Genomic DNA, 19,872 nt, shown 5'->3' on the forward strand with positions numbered 1-19,872 from the left:
GAGTGATGGGGGCTGCTTTCTGCCAGCTCCCAGGAAGAATCCATTTCCTCGCCTTTCCTGGCCTCCAGAGGTACCCACATGTCCTAGCTCCTGACCCATCCTCCGTCTTCAGCGCCAGCAACGTGGCACCACTCTGACCCTTCTCCATGCATCTTTTTCTCTGACCACCATCAGAAACAGGCTCCACTTTTGAGGAGTCAACTGATTAGACAGAGTAGAGTTGCACAATCCACGATCATCTCCCCATCTGAAAATCTGTACCTTTCATGCAAATACAAATTCTCTCTCGCCATGGAAGGGGACATTGACACTTTCCAGCGACCAGGGCAGGGACCTCCTTGTGGCCATTATTCGCTACCACAGTTTTCAGAGAATTATTTCATGTATCAGTTTATGTGAATGAGAAGGAAACAGCATGAAATTCTTCACACATCTTGACTTTTGTTTAACTTGTTTATTTATTTACTTACTTATTTATAGAGGCTGGTCTCGAACTCCTGGGCTCAAGTGATCCTCCCACCTTGGCCTCCCAAAGTACTGGGATTACACGCGTGAGCCACCACACCCAGGGACTTTCCACATTAACCAATCAAATATTTTCTATTTATTTTAAATAGAATTTAAAAATTGAAACCACGGTGTGGCACCATTTTCCCAACTTCTAGTGAAAACAGAAATAGAAAACACACACTTTCAGTTGGGCATGGTGACTCATGCCTGTAGTTCTAGCTACTCAGGAGTCTGAGGTGGGAGGATCCCCTGATCCCAGGAGTTTCAGGGACGCCTGGGCAACATAGTCAGACCCGATCTCTATTAAAAAAAAAAGAAAAAAAGGCCAGGCATTGTGGCTCACGCCTGTAATCCCAGCACTTTGGGAGGCCAAGGCAAGAGGATCACTTGAGGTCAGGAGTTCAAGACCAGCCTGGCCAACATGGCAAAACCCCATCTCTATTAAAAATACAAAAAGATTAGCCAGGCATGGTGGTGGGTGCCTGTAATCCCAGCTACTTGGGAGGCTGAGGCAGGAGAATTGCTTGAACCCAGGAGGCAGAGGTTGCAGTGAGCCAAGATTGCACCACTGTACTCTAGCCTGGGTGACAGAGCAAGACTACATCTTACAAAAAAAAATACACACCTCTTTGGCCTAGCAATTCCCTTTTAGGAATCTAAAGATCCATAAAATAAAAGCCCCAGTGTGCAAACACGTATGTTTAAGGCTATTAACTGCTGCATTGTTTTCGTGGGAAAGCGAGCTAGAAAAGCCTGAAGGTCTATTGGTAGTGGAAGGTCTGAATAACTTGGGCTTCAGCAATGCAGTGACTCTTGTGTACGGCAGAGAGTCATATCAGATGAGCCAGCAGTGCTGCGGCTGCCCCACCTCCACCCAGGTGAGGTCATGTACCAGGCTCCTGAAACATACTGTGGGGACCCACAGGGGAAAGCGGCCACCCGGCTAGCCTTCAACTCGTGCCCTGGTTCTGAACTATTCTACCAAAGTATATTCTGAATTTATATATAAGCAAATATAATATATTTACATGTGTATGTAAATACACATATATGTATTTCATTTTGTTTTGTTTTTTGAGGTGGAGTCTCCCTCTATCACCCACGCCAGAGTGCAGGGGCACGATCTCGGCTCACTGCAACCTCCTCCTCCCGGGTTCAAACGATTCTCTTGCCTCAACCTCCTGAGTAGCTGGGACTACAGGAACATGCCACAACATCTGGCTAATTTTTGTATTTTTAGTAGAGATGGAGTTTCACCATGTTGGCCAGGCTGGTCTCAAACTCCTGACCTCAGGTGGTCTGCCCACCTAGGCCTCCCAAACTGCTGTGATTACAAGTGTGATCCACTGTGCCCGGCCAATATACATGTGTTTATTCATTTATTTTTATTTTTTTGAGGTGGGGTCTCGCTCTGTCGCCCAGGCTGGAGTGCAGAGGTGCAAGCTTGGGTCACTGCAACCTCTGCCTCCCATGCTCAAGCAATTCTCCCGACTCAGCCTCGCGAGTAGCTGGGATTACAGGCGCGCACCATCACACCCAGCTAAGTTTTATATTTTAGTACAGATGGGGTTTCACCATGTTGGCCAGGATGGTCTCGAACTCCTGACCTCAAGTGATCCACCCGCCTCGGCCTCCCAAAGTGCTGGGATTACAGGCATGAGCCACCATGTGCCTGGCCAGTATACACATATTTCTAAAACCTGTGCTGTGGGTTGAATTGTGTCTCTCAAAGATGTGTTGAAGTTCTTCTCCCCTGTACCCATGAATGTGGCCTGTTTTGGAAATAGGGTCTTTACAGAGGTAATTAAGATGAGGTCATCAGGGTGGGCCCTAGTCTGGTGACTGGAGTCCTTCTAAGGAAAGACAGAGACAGAGATACACAGAGACACAGACGCCTCACATTCACAGGCGACAGGGAGACACTCAGGGAAAAGACTGCCATGTGACTGGAGTGATATGTCTATAAGCCAAGGAGAACCAAGGGTTGCCCGCAACGCCAGAGGCTAAGAGAAAGGCACGGGACGGAGTCTCCCCTCGAGACGCCAGAAGGCCACGGCCCTGCCCACACCTCAATTTCAGGCTTCTACCCTCCTGAACTGTGAAAGAATAAATTTCTGTTATTGTAAATTACCGGTGTGTGGTGTTCTGTTATGGCAGCCCTGGGAAGATGATGGTACCCTATAATTATCTTATGAATAGCACAGTTATGTTGCACTGGGTGTTGGTATGTCTTAGAAGAGTCAATAAAAGCAAGAATTCAAAATGGTCCACAATTTTTGAAACCCTAAAAATAATACTGAAAATTTAACTATATAGTGGAAAATGTAATAGGTACATTTTGAAACTCTATGTCTGTGAAGTGTCCCAGGCATCTCTCAACCTTTGAGAAGTTCTGTTATATTCTTATGTTTTCCTACATTTTTTTCTGTCCTCCTTAATTAGACTAGATTCTCCTAAAGTGACAAGTAACACTGAATGAAAGACGTTACTGGCTGGGTGCCATGGCTCACGCCTGTAATCCCAGCACTTTGGGAGGCTGAGGAGGTTGAATTACCTGAGGTTAGGAGTTCGAGATCAGCCTGGCAAACATGGTGAAACCCCATCTCTACTAAAAATACAAAAATTAGCCAAGCATGGTAGGATACCTGTAATCCCAGCTACTCAGGAGGCTGAGGCAAGTAAATCGCTTGAACCCAGGATGGGGAGGTTGCAGTGAACTGAGATTGTGCCACTGCACACCAGCCTGGATAACAAAGCGATATTCCATCTCAAAATAAAAAATAAAAAAGACATTATTGTTGGCCCTAACGGGGGCAGTTGTCTTATTCCGTTTAGGCTGTTATAACAGAATACCATACACTGAGTGGCTTATAAACAATAGAAACTCCTTTCTCATAGTTCTGGAGGCTGGGAAGTCCAAGATCAAGGCACCAGCACATAGGGTGTCTGCTGAGGACCCACTGTCTTGTTCAAAGATGGTGCCTTCTTGTTCATAGACTTTTCACTGCTATAGTCTCCATTGGATTTGATAAATTGAAAAAAGTGAATTATAGATTATATAATTCATAAATGTATTGTTAAATATACTTTAAAAGATTACCAAAAACAGCGATATGTGGAAATAGTCAAAGAACCCAGAAAAATACACCCAATAAGTGAATAATAGAGTTCATTTAACAACAACATATACAGAAATAAAAGTACTAGCAATGAAAACACACAAAGTTGTAAATTATATTGTGCCATGCACAAAATTAAGAATTTTTTTTTTTTTTTTTGAGACAGAGTCTTGCTCTGTCACCCAGGCTGGAGTGCAGTGGTGTAATCTCGGCTAACTACAACCTTCACCTCCCGGGTTCAAGTGATTCCCCTGCCTCAGCCTCCCGAGTAGCTAGGACTACAGCCACGCACCACCTCACCCAGCTAATTTTTGTATTTTTAGTAGAGACGGGTTTTTACCATGTTGGCCAAGATGGTCTCAATCTCTTGACCTTGTGATCTGCCCACTGCAGCCTCCCAAAGTGCTGGGATTACAGGCGTGAGCCACTGTGCCCAGCCAAAATTAAGAATTTTTAACATTCATTCATTGGCAAAGTTTTGCATGTTGCCCAGGCTGGTCTTGAACTCAGGTGGCGGAATTGGTGAGGGAGCTCCCTGGGGTCCCTTTGTTAAAGGCACTAATCCTATTCGTGAGGGCCCCACCCTCTTGACCTAATCACCTTTCAAAGGCCCCACCTCCTAGTACCATCACCTTCAGGGTTAGGATCAGAACAGATGAGTTTTGGGGGAGGAAACATTCAGACCACAGCAGAGGCTCCTTGCCCTCACCCTAACCCCGAGCTTCCACAATAACAAAGCCAGCATGTTCGCCTCTCTGCACCTGGCTGAGCCTTCCTCCTTCTCTCGTGTGCTCACCTGCCTCAGCCAGCTGGGTTCCTTGCTGTCCCAGGACAGCTCCAGGCAGTCTCCCGCCTTGGGGCCTTTGCACTTGCCCCTCCCTTTTGCTGAAATTCTCTTCCTCCAAATATCTGCATGGCTCCTTCCTTCACCTTCTCAAAACATTACCATCTTAGGGAAGGTCTCTTGGGCACCTGACCTGCACAACCACCTCCTTCTTTCGACCTTCTGTATGTTTTTTGTTTGTTTGTTTGTTTGTTTGTTTTGAGATGGAGTCTCCCTCTGTTGCCCAGGCTGGAGTGCAGTGGTGCAATCTCGGCTCACTGCAACCTCCGCCTCCTGGATTCAAGCAATTCTCCTGCCTCAGCCTCCTGAGTAGCTGGGATTACAGGTGCTCGCCACCACACCTGAGTAATTTTTGTATTTTTAGAAGAGATGGGGTTCCACCATGTTGGCCAGGCTGGTCTTGAACTCCTGACCTCAGATTATCCACCCGCCTTGGCCTCCCAAAGTGCTAGGATTACAGGGGTGAGCCACCTGTATGTTCTTTTTTACACAGAGTCTCACTCTCTGTCACCCAGGCTAGAGTGCAGTGGCGGGATCTCAGCTCACTGCAACCTCTGCCTTGCAGGCTCAAGCAGCTTTCCTGTCTCAGCCTCCCGAGTAATCGGGACTACAGGTACACACCACCACGCCCAGCTAATTTTTGTATATACTGTAAAGATAGAGTTTCACCAGCCCAGGCTGGTCATGAACTCCTGGCCTCAAGTGATCCACCCACCTGAGCTTCCCAAAGTGCTGGGATTACAGTTGTGAGACCGGCCTGTATTTTCTTTAACTACTTTATTTTTCACCTTAGTAATTATCACTATTTCATAGATGTTACTTAATTCTCAGGTTCGTTTTCTGTCTGTTTTACTGAATGTCCCAGTCCCTGGAGAGTGCCTGGTACACAGCAGATGCTCAATAAATATTAGGTGGGTGAACTAATACATCTGTGCATTTTTCATCCCTCTTAGACTCAGTAGAGTTTCGCAACTCAAACAATTCAGGGCTCAGGCAGATAAGCAAACACGCAGAACAGGCTGAGCACCAGATGACAACGGGCAAATGGCTTGAGGCCTGCGTCTGAGATTTAACAGGGAATGGCGGGCTAGGGGCAATGGCAGCTGGCAGCATTTGCCCCGTCTGTAGGGGGCAGTGGCTATATACCTCCAGAAGGTTGTAGCCACACAAGAAAGGAGGCTCAATGCCTCCCAATCTTATTATGATTTTCAAAGGAATCCAGATACCTGGATTTTATGTGAAATATCCTTTTCTTTCATATTAGTTATCTATTACTGTGTAACAAAGTACTCAGTACATTAACAAAGTACATTAACAAAGTTAATGGCTTGAAACAACAATCAACCCTTTTTATCTCACACAGTTTCTATGTGACTTAACTGGATCCAGGTCTCATGAAATTTGCAGGTAAGATGTCAGCTAAGGCTGCAGTCACCTGAAGGCTGGACCAGTGCTGGAAGATTTTATTTCAGGATGGCGCGCTCATGTGGCTGGCAGGTTTTCCAGTGTTTTGCTTTGTGTTTTTGAGACCAGGTCTCTCTCTGTTGCTCAGGCTGGAGGGCAGTGGCAGGATCATAGCTCACCGCAGCCTTGATGTCCCGGGCCCAAGCAATACTCCTGAGTAGCTGGGACTACAGGCGCAGACCATTACGCTTAGCTAAATTTTTTTATTTTTATTTTTTGTAGAGACAGGGCCTCACTATGTTGCCCTGGCTGGACTCAAACTCCTAGGTTCAAGTAATTCTCCTGCTTTGGCCTCCCAAAGTGCTGGGATTACAGGGATGAGCCACCGCGCCTGGCTGGCTGGCGGGTTTATATGGGCTCTTTGCAGTGGACTTCAGATTTTTGTCACAAGAACCTGTCCATAGGGCTGTGTCTGTCCTCACAATACGGTGACCAGGTCCCCACAGAGTGAGTGATTCTAGCCACAGAGCCTCTGTGACCTAGTTTCCAAAGTAACACACTGTCAATTATGACATATTCCACTTGTTGTAAATAAGTTGCTAAGTCCAGCCCACACTCAAGGAGACATTAATTAGAATCAACCTTTTCAATGGAGGGGGATCAAAGAACTTCCAGACATAAAACCATCCAATCTTAAAACGCTGTCAATGAGTTCAGATGGAAAGCACGTTGTTACTCCCCCCAGCACAGGTCAGATGACGCCCTTGAAGGTTCTGTTTCGTATGGGCCACCAAAGAGTACACTCAGCACTATTTTCATCTTTATTTTTTATTTTTTAAATATTTATTTAAAATTTTTTTTTTATTTTTTAAATTAAAAAAAATTACAGGCTGGACACGGTGACTCATGCCTGTAATCCCAGCACTTTGGTAGGCCGAGGCGGGTGGATCACCTGAGGTCAGGAGTTCAAGACCAGCCTGGCCAACATGGTGAAACCCCATCTCTACTAAAAATACAAAAATTAGCCAGGCATGGTGGCACATGCCTGTAGTCCTAACTATTCCAGAGGCTGAGGCAGGAGAATCGCTTGAACCCAGGAGGCAGAGGTTGCAGTGAGCTGAGATCATGCCACTATACACCAGCCTGGGTGACAGAGTGAGACTCTGTCTAAAAAAAAAAAAAAGATAAAATAAAATTTTAAAAGATTTTAAACAATTCTTTTTAAACATTTTATTAAAACCTTAAGGGCCGGGCAAAGTGGCTCACACCTGTAATCCCAGCACTTTGGGAGGCTGAGGCAGGCAGATCATGAGGTCAGGAGATCGAGACCATCCTGGCTAACACGGTGAAACCCTGTCTCTACTAAAAATACAAAAAAATTAGCCGGACGTGGTGGTGGGCACCTGTAGTCCCAGCTACACGGGAGGCTGAGGCAGGAGAATGGCGTGAACCTGGGAGGCGGGGCTTGCAGTGAGCCCAGATCGCACTATTGCACTCCAGCCTGGGCAACAGAACGAGACTCCATCTCAAAAAAAAAACCTTAAAAAATTATAGAGACGAGGTCTCACTATGTTGCCCAAGCTGGTCTTGACCTCCTGGATTCAAGTGATCCTCCCACCTCAGCCTCCCAAAGTGCTGGGATTACAGGCATAAGCCACTGTGTCCAGCCTTTATTTTTAAATTTAAAAAAAATTTTGAGTCAGGGTCACGCTCTGTCACCCAGGCTGGAGTGCAGTGTATGCAAAGATTAGTCTTTAACATGAAGTACCATTATTAACATTCAATAGGCCTGCATATTTATTATTTGTTTTTTTTTTTTTTTGATAGAGTCTTGCTCTGTCGCGAGGCTGGAGTGCAGTGGCTCAATCTCAGCTCACTGCAACCTCCGCCTCCCAGGTGTCTCATGGGTTCAAGCAATTCTCCTGCCTCAGCCTCCCGAGTAACTGGGATTACAGGCACCCGCCACCACGCCTGGCTAATTTTTTGTATTTTTGGTAGAGATGGGGTTTCACCATTTTGGTCAGGCTGGTCTCGAACCTCTGGCCTCGGGTAGTCCACCTGCCTCAGCCTCCCAAAGTGCTAGGATTACAGGCGTGAGCCACCATGCCTGGCCTATTATTTTCATTAGAATATAATGCTGCTGTGTCTCATTCCTCTTTCTGTATTCAGAAGGGGTCAAGAGTCATTCATTCACCTAGGAGGCACACACCTGTAATCCAAGCTACTTGGGAAGCTAAGACAAGAGGTTCATTTGAGCCCAGGAGTTCGAGGCTGCAGTGAGCTATGATCATGCCACTGTACTCCAGCCCGGGCAACAGAGCAAGACTGTGTCTCTAAAAAACAAAACAAAAAAAGAGTAATTTATTCAATATTTCAATAAATATTGTTTAAGCATACATTATGTGACAGGCTCTGCGCTAGATACTTTGAATGTCATGACATGGTATGCCACTTATTTTAGTGAAGGAAAGAAAGATTGAAAAATGAGCATGTAAATAATTAAGCAATATGTTCTCAATAATGTGCTCTGAAGAAAAGAAAATGGGTGCTGAAGTGGAGAAAGCCTGGGGGTGGTCAGGGGACTGAAAGGTGAGAAGGAGTCAGCCAGGCTAAGATACGTGGAGAAGAGCATCTTGTTTATTTGTTTATTTGAGACAGGGTCTTGCTCTGTTGCCCAGGCTGGAGGGCAGTGGCTCGATTATGGCTCACTGCAGCCTCCAACTCTCAGGCTGAAATGATTCTCCTGCCTCAGCCTCCCAAGTAGCTGGGATTACAGGCATGTGCCACTACACCTGGCTAATTTTTGTATTTTTAGTAGAGACGGGGTTTCACCATATTGGCAAGGCTGGTTTGGACTCCTAACCTCAAGTGATCTGCCCGCCTTGGCCTCCCAAAGTGCTGGCATTACAGGCATGAGCCACCATGCCCAGCCAAGGGAAGATACTTTTAAACAGAGGGACCAGTAAGTGCAAAGGCCCTGTGGCAGGAATAAATTTGGCTGGGGTAAGATACAGAAAGTCTTGTGAGGTTACAGGGAGAGAGGCAGGAGACGAGGTGGGAGAGGTAGGCATGAGCTAGAGCCCATAGTGCCTCCCTGGCTACAGATTTCATGGATCTAAGTGAGACAGATAGAAAACTACTGCAGGTTTTACCAGTGGAGGAGGATGATCTGATTTTTTTTTTTGACGGAGTCTCGCTCTGTCACCCAGGCTGGCGTGTAGTGGCGCAATCTCGGCTCACTGCAAGCTTCGCCTCCCGGGTTCACGCCATTCTCCTGCCTCAGCCTCCCGAGTAGCTGGGACTACAGTCGCCCACCACCACGCCCGGCTAATTTTTTGTATTTTTAGTAGAGACGGGGTTTCACCGTGTTAGCCAGGATGGTCTTGATCTCCTGACCTCATGATCCGCCAACCTCGGCCTCCCAAAGTGCTGGGATTACAGGTGTGAGCCACCACACCCGGCCTCTGATATGGTTTTAAAAGATCACTCTGGGTCACATGCAGTGGCTCATGCCTGTTATCTCAATACTTTGAGAAGTTAAGGCAGGAAAATTGTTCGTGGCCAGAAGTTTGAGATAAGCCTGGGCAATGTAGCAAGACCCCATCTCTACAAAAAAGAAAATAAATTGCTGGGTGTGGTGGTGCATGTCTGTATTCCCAGCTACTCGGGGGGCTGAGGTGGGTGGATCATTTGACCCCAGGAGCTCAAGGTTGCAGTGAGTCATGATCTCGCCACTGCACTCCAACCCTGGTGACAGAGAAATACCCTGTCACTACAAAACAAAATCCACCCTGTGCCTCCTGATCTGAGACACTAAGAAGGACACAACATCACTTTTGTGGTTTTCCTACCCAAACTGCATAACCTGTATCTAATCATGAGGAAGTATCAGATAAATCCAAATGAAAGGACAGTCTACAAAATACCTGGCCTCTAAAATACTCTGCAAGGCCAGGCGTGGTGGCTCACGCCTGTAATCCCAGCACTTTAGGGGGCCCAGGTGGGTGGATCCCCTGAGGTCAGGAGTTTGAGACCAGCCTGGCTAACATGGTGAAAACCCATCTCTACAAAAAATACAAAAATTAGCCAGGTGTGGTAGCAGGCACCTGTAATCCCAGCTACGCAGGAGGCTGAAGCAGGAGAATCACTTGAACCCGGGAGGCAGAGGTTGCAGTGAGCTGAGATCGCACCACTGCACTCCAACCTGGGCGACAGAGCAAGACTCTGTCTTGGGGGAAAAAAATACTCAGCCGGGCGCGGTGGCTCATGCCTGTAATCCCAGCGCTTTGGGAGGCTGAGGCAGGCAGATCACAAGGTCAAGAGACCGAGACCATCCTGACCAACATGGTACATCGTGAAACCCCGTCTCTACTAAAAATACAAAAATTAGGTGGGTATGGTGGCGTGCGCCTGTAGTCCCAGCTACTCAGGAGGCTGAAGCAGGAGAATCGCCAGAACTCGGGAGGTGGAGATTGCAGTGAGCCAAGATCATGCCAGTGCACTCCAGCCTGGCAACAGAGCGAGACTCTGTCTCAAAAACAAACAAACAAACAAAAAAAAAACTCTGCAAAAAGTGTCAAGGTCATGAAAGATAAAGAAAGGCTGAAGGACTTGTAGATGGAAATAGACTAAGGAGGCTGACAAGCAAACGTTCCATGCAATCCCGGACTGGATCCTAAACCAGACAAATGGCATTAGTGAGACATCTGACAGTTAAGGGTCGAGATTAGATAATCAAATTAGAGCAATGTTAACTGCCTGATTTTGATAAGTGTACAGTGGTTATGTAACAGAATGTCCTTGGTTTTAAGAAATGCACATCAAAGGGCATCCTGTTTGCCACTTACCTCAAACATTTCAGAGAAAAAAAGTCATATATATACACACACACCTAATTACGTCTTTATAAAATCACATATAGGTATATAGGTGAGATCAGCTGGGGCAACATAGTGAGACCCCATTGCTACAATAAAATAAATAAAAAATTAGCTGGGCCTGGTGGCACATGCCTGTAGTCCCAGCTACTAAGCAGGCTGAGGTGGGAGGATCACTTGAGCCCAGGAGTTCCAAGCTGCAGTAAGCTATGATTGGGCCACTATGCTCCAGCCTGTGTGACAGAGACCCTGTCTCTAAAAAAAAACCTAGAGACTAAGGAGGCCTGAAAAACAAGTTAAAAGTGTAACATGCAATCCTCGACTGGATTCTTGTAGGGGAAAAAACACGAAAAGGTATAAACACTGATGTTCTCATCACCCAGAATTATACAAATGGTTAATATATTGTCACCTTGCTTTGATTACCATTTTTTAAATTAATTTTCTTTCTTGTTTTTTTTTAGAGACATGGGTTTCGCCATGTTGCCCAGGCTGGTCCTAAACTCCTGGGCTCAAGTGATCCATCTGCCTCGGCCTCCCAAAGTGCTCGGATTACAGGCGTGAGTCACTGCATCCAGCCTGATTAGATGGAGTTTTGCTCTGTCGCCCAGGCTGGAGTGCAGTGGCGCGATCTCTGCTCACTGTAAGCTCCACCTCCCGGGTTCACGCCACTCTCCTGCCTCAGCCTCCCGAGTAGCTGGGACTACAGGCGCCCGCCACCACGCCTGGCTAATTTTTTGTATTTTTAGTAGACACGGGGTTTCACCGTTTTAGCCAGGATGGTCTCGATCTCCTGACCTCGTGATCTGCCTGCCTTGGCCTCCCAAAGTGCTGGGATTACAGGCGTGAGCCACCGTGCCCGGCCCTGATTACCATTTTTTAAAAAAGAAATGGAACATTGCAGGTAAGGTTAAACTCTTCTATGCCCTCTCTCCCCAGTTCCTGGGTGACAAGAGCGAGAATCTGTCTCAAAAAAAAAAAAAAAAAAAAAAGAAGAAGAAGAAAAAAAATTGTCATCCTTGCGTGGGGGCCCTGCTAATCTTCTCCGTATCATTCCAATTTTGGTATACGTGCTGCCAAAGTGACCACTCGATTACCTATTCCAATATAATGAAACCCTGTTTCTACTAAAAATAAAAATAAAAATAAAAAAAATAGCTGGGTGTGGTGGCGCATGCCTGTAATCCCAGCTACTCAGGAGGCTGAGGCAGGAGAATCACTTGAACCTGGGAGGCGGAAGTTGCAGTGAGCCGAGATCGCACCACTGCACTCCAGCCTGAGCGAGAGTGAGGCTTTGCCTCAAAAAAAAAAAAAAAAAGAAAGAAATAGAACATTGCAGGTAAAGTTAAAGTCTTCTTTGACTCCTCTTCTCAGTTCCATCACACTCCTTTCTACCCTTTCTTGAAGCAATAACCATCAGGATATGGTATATAGATCCTTGCAGTCAATTAAAAAAAAAAACAAAATACATATATCCAGTAGCCAATATGCTTTTGTTTTATGTGTATTTGTAAAAAATTTACATAAATGACATTATACTATATATATCATCCCTCTAGATAAAGTTACATATAGTGTTAGGTTTTATGTATTAATTTTTGAAAACAGGGTCTTGCTCTGTCCCCCAGGCTGGAGTGCAATGGTGAGATCATTGCCCATTGCAGCCTGTAACTCCTGGGTTTAAGGGATCCTCCTACCTCGGACTCCCAAAGTGCTGGGATTACAGGTGGCCTAGACTTTATAAAGCTGTTATCACCTCTTTCTTCTTTTCTCAACACTATCCTTTTGACATCTATCTAACCCTGTTGAAACAGATGACCGTCATTCCTTTTAAATGTTATACAGTATTAAATGTTGTGCACATGCGTGAGGCATGAGTTTAACTCTGGGGCCTCTCCCTAGAAATGGAAATCCGGGGTCACAAGCAATGGGCATTCCCGTTTTACTGTTAGATTCTGCTCTCCCGCCAGCAGCGTCTGAGAGGTGCTTGGCGTTCCCCTGAGGGTTCTGGGGGAGCTCGGACTTGCGTTCCCAGCAGGCCGGTTGTCGCCTGCTTTGTGCCTAATTTGCGTCACTGGGGTTCCTAGCGGACTCGCCTGCAAGTGTGCTCAGGACTGCAGGGAGGACTCCTCGGTCACTGCGGCTCTCTCCCCATGGTGGACTCTTCTGAGGCGCTTGACTGCACTGATTTGGGCCTTTATCTGTCTGCATGTCGGCAGGGGCGCCCAGGAAGTCGGGTCCCTCTAGCTCAAGCTTGTTTGGGCTCTTACAGCTTCAGGCCAACAGGGGGCTGGGAAGCTGAGCACTTACTCATTCCGTCCCCGTTGGTAACTAGGGCTGGTAGACGCGTCCAGACTGCAAACAGTATTTCATCATTTTGTCTGTAGCATGCAGCGGCCAAAGCTGCCAACCTATGAAACGCTTTGAGAAGCCGGACGCTTTGGGAGGCCGAGGCGGGTGGATCCCCTGAGGCCAGCCTGGGAGACATAGTGAGATTCTGTCTCTCAAAAAAATTTTTAAAAAATTACCCCTGATGTGGTGCGCGCCTGTAGTCCCGGCTACTCGGGAGGCTGAGGCGGGAGGATCGCCCGAGCCTGAGAGTTCGAGACCAGCCTGGGCAAAGTAGCGAGACTCCGTCTCTTAAAAAAAATAAGTAGCCGTTTTTCTGGGTGGGTGCATCCCTCTCTGCTTCCTCGCTCTCCAACTGGCCCTGGTCCTGGGGGCGTGAAGGCTACGATCTGGAGAGACAGAACGGCGGGCTGACTCTGGAGGACGGGCCTAGACCCCATTCATTCATTCATTCGTTCTGTCACCCACCCGTCCTGCGCGCACGCGAGCCACCCTAAGCCCCAGGACCTCAAGAACCCCCACCCCACGGGGCACAGACAAGGACAGATGGCCAGCGCCTGGAAGCCGCGTGCCTGACCACGTCTGCCCGAGCGAGTACCGCCTCCCACCCGGGAGGCAGGAGGGCCGCGACCGTCGGGCCGCGCCCAACGTCTCCCGCTCAGGGGCGCGCCGCCTCGCTTTCAGCGCATGCGCGCCCGGGAGCCCGCCCGGGGCGTCGGCGCACGCGGTCCCCACTGGCCGGCTTGCGTACGCGCTCCCGGCTCGCCCTCCCACGCGGTCCACCTCGCCTCCCGCCCCACCCTAAGCGCAGCGCCCGCCCGAGCGGCCAACCGAACCGCGCTGCGTGCGTGCGCGCACGCGCGGGCCACGTGGGCGGGCGCCGCACCGTTGCCCCGCCCCTTGCAACCCCGCCCCGCGCCGGCCCCGCCCCTGCTCGCGCGCCGGCGTCGGCTGCGTCTCCGGCGTTTGAATTGCGCTTCCGCCATCTTTCCAGCCTCAGTCGGACGGGCGCGGAGACGCTTCTGGAAGGTATCGCGACCCGGCGGGCCCGGCAGGGCCGGGCGGGGACAGGGGTGGCGGCGGCGGGATAGGAGTCGGAGCCGGGGCCAGGGCCGGGGCGGGTGGCGGGCCCAGGGGCAGCGGGCGGCTGAGTAGGTGGGTGGTGCGGGCCCGGCCGGGCCGGGGCAGGAGACGGGCGTGGGGTCGGCGCTAGCCCCCGCGAACCCCCGTTTCATCCTCCGCTCTCATCCCCGTCCCGGTCCCAGTCCCGTTCCCATCCCTACACCTCCGTCCGCCGTTCCCCGGGCCCCGCCGCCCCGGATGCCGGCCCCGCCCGCCGCCTTCCCGCTCCCAGGCCTGGCCGCCATGGCGCCGCGGGCGGGAGGCCTTTGTGGGGCGGGCACGTGGGGCGTTGGGGGCGCGGGAGCGGGGCCGCCATGGGCTGCGGGGCCGCGCGAGCGCTCGCCTCCGTCCTCTGCCTCCGCAGGAACGCCGCGATGGCTGCGCAGGGAGAGCCCCAGGTCCAGTTCAAAGTAGGTAACCCTGCGGGGCGGGAGGCGGCCGAGCCCGACCGCGTGCGACTCGCGGGTCCCTCCTCCTGGGGCCCACGATGGCTGTAATGGGGCCCCGCATCCACATTCTTTGTTTTAAGTGAGCCTGTAGTGGTTAAAGTTCCGTGACTCTGGGATCTTGAGAGGTGAAGTGTTTAGGGTTTACTTCCAAAATGTGTTTTTCAACAGCTTGTATTGGTTGGTGATGGTGGTACTGGAAAAACGACCTTCGTGAAACGTCATTTGACTGGTGAATTTGAGAAGAAGTATGTAGGTATGTGCTGGAAAACCTTGCTTGTGGAAATATGTGAGAAATGGGTAAGTTCATCCACTCAATCGCATCGTTTCCGTTTCAGCCACCTTGGGTGTTGAGGTTCATCCCCTAGTGTTCCACACCAACAGAGGACCTATTAAGTTCAATGTATGGGACACAGCCGGCCAGGAGAAATTCGGTGGACTGAGAGATGGCTATTATATCCAAGGTAGGCATTTGTAACTTGCTGAACAGTTTTTGAGAGGTTTTGTGTACTTCACTCTTCAAGGTTATAGAAAATCAGGTCTGTTCCAACAAATAGGGTCATTTTTGGGTTAAAAAAAGACAAGTGGACTTCAGGGAGTTGACCACCATTTTGGTGGCAGAGAAAATTTTATTAAAGTTGTGTCATTTGCATGCTGTGTCATGCTAGGCATGGTTTAGAAAAAACTGTGACTTACACTGGGACTTATAAGTCATATTTAAAACAACAATAGGCTGTTAACAGCAGTTTCAGTATTTGGAAACTTAGGTTCATGTATGTATTTTGGTGTGGTGATCAGTGAATGTTTTTACTGTATTAGAAAACAATAAACACCAGATACTAGACCAGAGGAGATAGGAGATCTTAACAAGTGTTATACAAGACTAGCTGATTTCTTGTTAAATTGTTTGTACTAAGTTGTGCAGAGTATTTTTCTCAAATAGTTTGATTTAAAAATTGCAAAGAAAATGTTCATTGTACCAAAAAGAGGAATCAAAAAAATACTCATCTCTCTTGGAACCTCATGTTGCCGATAACACATTATCTGGAATCATTCCATGCCTTTTGCTTTCCTTGAGCATGTACAAATAAACACAAGAATTTACCCCAAAAGAATCCTTTAACCAAAAAGTTGTGGTTTTTTGCCTTGCTAACTGTACCATAGTTATTCCTGCAGGTGAATATATAGACTTTATCTGGGTTATTTATTTATGTAATTTTTTTTTGAGACAGGGTTTCGCTCTGTTGCCCAACCTGGAGTGCAGCTTCCGCCTCCTAAGCTCAAGCCATCCTCTTACCTCAGCATCCTGAGTAGCTGGGACTACAGGCACGTGCCACTATGCCTGACTAATTTTTGTATTTTTTTGTAGAGATGGGGATTCACCATGTTGCCCATGCTGGTCTGGAACTCATGAGCTCAGGTGATCCACCCACCTCAGCCTCTCAAAGTGCTGGGATTACAGACATGAGCCACATTGCTTGGCCTATCTGGAATAATGTTTTCCAGTGTAGCCGGCCATTTAAAGACCTTCTGAAGAATGTGTTTCCAGGCCCTACCCTCAGAATATGGCAGCTTGGTTATCCAGAATCTCATTTAGCATTAATTACTTCAGATACTTTTTTGGGATGAGGGGAGTATTAATGGTGAAGTATATCAGGGAGATTTGATAGGGTCAGCTCATCTCTCTTAGGAGGAATTGTGTATTAACATTTTTAGAATTGACAGAGACCTTGAAAGTGAGGGGAGAGATATAGGTGACTCGTTGAGGTCTAAGACTATTAACTAGTTGAATCCTAGTCTCTGGTTCTTAGCATTCTTCACTTGTGCAGTAAACTGAGTGTACTAATTCCCACAAATGTTTCTTCAGCCCAGTGTGCCATCATAATGTTTGATGTAACATCGAGAGTTACTTACAAGAATGTGCCTAACTGGCATAGAGATCTGGTACGAGTGTGTGAAAACATCCCCATTGTGTTGTGTGGCAACAAAGTGGATATTAAGGACAGGAAAGTGAAGGCGAAATCCATTGTCTTCCACCGAAAGAAGAATCTTCAGGTGTGTAAAATTAAAACTTCCTGAGTTATTTCTCTTAGCGGAGATTATATGTAAGACCATGAAATTAACCAGTGTCTATTATATATGGAAATGATTTTTTTTTTCCCCAAGACGGAGTCTTCCTCTGTCCCCCATGCTGGAGTGCAGTGTCGCAATCTTGGCTCCCTGCGACCTCCGCCTCCCGGGTTCAAGCAGTAATGTCTCAGCTCCCCTAGTAGCTGGATTACAGGCGTGTACCACCACGCCTGGCTAATTTTTGTACTTTTTTTTAGTAGAGACGGGGTTTCCACCATGTTGGTCAGGCTGATCTCCAACTCCTGACCTCAAGTGATCCACTTGCCTTGGCCTCCTAAAGGGCTGGGATTACAGGCATGAGCCACCGTGCCCGGCCGGAAATAATTTTGTCTTTTTTATACTATTGTTTTTAAAGAATGATAGAGATTGGGTTTCACTGTTGGCCCGGTTGGTCAACTGAAATGTGTGTGTATTTATATATTTGTTGTTCGAGACAGGGTCTTGCTCTGTTGCCCAGGCAGGAGTGCAGTGGCATGAACATAGCTCACTGTAGCCCTGAACTCCTGGGCTCAAGCAATCCTCCCACCTCAGCCTTCTGAGTAGCTGGGCTCACAGGCACTCACCACCATGCCCACCTAATTTGTTTTTTTGTGGAGTTGGGGTCTTGCTCTGTTGCCCAGGCCTGATCGTGTACTATTGGCCTCAGGCAATCCCACCTCAGCCCCCGAAAGTGCTGGGATTACAGGCATGAGCCACCATGCCTTGCCAAGAATCTTAACATTTTCTTATCTTGCAATGTCCTAGAAAAATCGTCATCTTAATAATGAATTTTAAAAAGTAATTTTACCTTTCTTTTAAACAGTACTACGACATTTCTGCCAAAAGTAACTACAACTTTGAAAAGCCCTTCCTCTGGCTTGCTAGGAAGCTCATTGGAGACCCTAACTTGGAATTTGTTGCCATGCCTGCTCTCGCCCCACCAGAAGTTGTCATGGACCCAGCTTTGGCAGCACAGTATGAGCACGACTTAGAGGTATTGTGGCCACTTTGCTGTTCAGATTGTTCTGTTTGGCTTGTTTATTCCTGGCAGTTTTGATCTGGAGTGTTAACGTTTTTTCATCTCTTCGTCTAGGTTGCTCAGACAACTGCTCTCCCGGATGAGGATGATGACCTGTGAGAATGAAGCTGGAGCCCAGCGTCAGAAGTCTAGTTTTATAGGCAGCTGTCCTGTGATGTCAGCGGTGCAGCGTGTGTGCCACCTCATTATTATCTAGCTAAGCGGAACATGTGCTTCATCTGTGGGATGCTGAAGATGAGTGGGCTTCGGAGTGAATGTGGCAGTTTAAAAAATACTTTCATTGTTTGGACCTGCATATTTAGCTGTTTTGGAACGCAGTTGATTCCTTGAGTTTCATATATAAGACTGCTGCAGTCACATCACAATATTCAGTGGTGAAATCTTGTTTGTTACTGTCATTCCCATTCCTTTTCGTTTAGAATCAGAATAAAGTTGTATTTCAAATATCTAAGCAAGTGAACTCATCCCTTGTTTATAAATAGCATTTGGAAACCACTAAAGTAGGGAAGTTTTATGCCGTGTTAATATTTGAATTGCCTTGCTTTTATCACTTAATTTGAAATCTATTGGGTTAATTTCTCCCTATGTTTATTTTTGTACATTTGAGCCATGTCACACAAACTGATGATGACAGGTCAGCAGTATTCTATTTGGTTAGAAGGGTTACGTGGTGTAAATATTAGTGCAGTTAAGCTAAAGCAATGTTTGCTCCACCTTCATATTGGCTAGGTAGGGTCACCTAGGGAAGCACTTGCTCAAAATCTGTGACCTGTCAATAAAAATAATGTGGTTTGTACATATCAAATAGATATTTTAAGGGTAATATTTTCTTTTATGGCAAAAGTAATGTTTTAATGTAGAACTTCAAACAGGATGGAACATAGTGGATGGCAGGAGGTTGGGAATTCTTGCTGTTAAAAATAAGTACAAATTTTGCACTTTTTTGTTTGAATGTTAGACGCTTAGTGTGAAGTTGATACGCAAGGAAAATGGTCCATGTTTACCCACAGTTTTCAGGTACTCCCAGATTTTAAAGATGTCTTGAACATTAAGTTCTTCAGCAGTTCACACTACACCGTTTTTTTGTTCCCCCCCCCCACCTGCCCCGAGGGTTTTTTTGTAGGGCAGCACAGCAGAGCAGGACATGGATGAAATACTAGGAATATGCACAGTGGGCCAGTGTGGGGGCTTCTCAGTAATGGAGAACAGTTGGTGAACCTTTTTTTTAAAACTAAGCATTTAATTTATCTTGCGTATTTTCCACATTTAAAAGTGAATTAGGTCTATTAGGATAATTAGGAGTTTGATCCCATCAACACTATTCTTGTAGCAGTTAGGAATCTTAAGAGCTATTTTTTTCTCATACAATTACTATAGTCCAGTTTACCAAAGTTTTCTTTAGATGTCTGATAATCTTGAGATGATTGCTTACCTTAAAAGGTATGGAAAGGATCACTTAAATATATGGAAAAATGAAATAAGGGTGAAGCTGAATAAAGTTCTACTTACTGTATTAACTGGCAACAGTTGAGTTTCTTAAGATCTGAATTGCTGTGTATGTTACGCTGTATTCAGAACCAGTTTCTAACCAGCCTGTGAGATGGGAAGTTTTTTCCCCATAATTGGGATGAAACCTTTCATTCAGATATTTTGAATTGAAGGTGTATGTGTTGTTTGTAACCTTGTGGAGATTGCAAGTGGTGTTGACATTCTGGATCTTCTATGTAACAGTTGAAATTTGGAAGTGACGTCACTTACCTGTCTAACGTGGTGTGGGAGAGAATTTACAAGTCCTTTATTGAAAGAATAATTGTTGCAAAATATATTGCTTCTACTTTGCCTGGATTTTTTGAATCATCTCTAGTATTTGTTTTAGGAAATACTGAAGAGTTAGCAGAGATTATTATCTTTTAGGGGGGCGGCGGGGAAGGGGTCAGTTCTCTCCAGATTGTACAAATGGGAAAAGTGTGCTCTCCATTTTTTGAAATCTCGTGTCTAATGGGGGAAGCCTTGAAAGCTTTATACGAAGTTACTGCAAACCAGTAATAGCTTA

The 19,872-nt window shown here is 46.9% G+C and overlaps 1 protein-coding gene and 1 non-coding gene across 3 annotated transcripts; one reads left to right on the forward strand and one right to left on the reverse strand.

Moving 5' to 3' along the window:
* Positions 1-11,736: 11,736 nt before the first annotated feature.
* LOC112205093 (U6 spliceosomal RNA) lies at positions 11,737-11,843 on the reverse strand. The gene has a single exon (XR_002938955.1). It is a non-coding gene; the product is annotated as a U6 spliceosomal RNA (small nuclear RNA).
* A 1,223-nt stretch (positions 11,844-13,066) lies between these two features.
* On the forward strand, positions 13,067-19,664 carry RAN (RAN, member RAS oncogene family). 2 transcript variants are annotated; one of them, XM_009426578.5, is made up of 7 exons: positions 13,067-14,132; positions 14,590-14,635; positions 14,843-14,927; positions 15,010-15,135; positions 16,539-16,726; positions 17,604-17,774; positions 17,874-19,664. In XM_009426578.5, exons 2-7 carry the CDS (start codon positions 14,600-14,602, stop codon positions 17,916-17,918), a joined length of 651 nt encoding a protein of 216 aa, XP_009424853.2. In that variant the 5' UTR covers positions 13,067-14,132; positions 14,590-14,599; the 3' UTR covers positions 17,919-19,664. The 2 variants fall into 2 exon arrangements, with proteins under 2 accessions (XP_009424853.2, XP_016780138.1); XM_016924649.4 differs by lacking the exon at positions 14,590-14,635 and having other exon boundaries at positions 13,965-14,132.
* Positions 19,665-19,872: the final 208 nt, after the last annotated feature.

This window comes from Pan troglodytes, chromosome 10 (genome assembly GCF_028858775.2).
Source record: "Pan troglodytes isolate AG18354 chromosome 10, NHGRI_mPanTro3-v2.0_pri, whole genome shotgun sequence".
Taxonomy (NCBI): Eukaryota; Metazoa; Chordata; class Mammalia; order Primates; family Hominidae; genus Pan; species Pan troglodytes.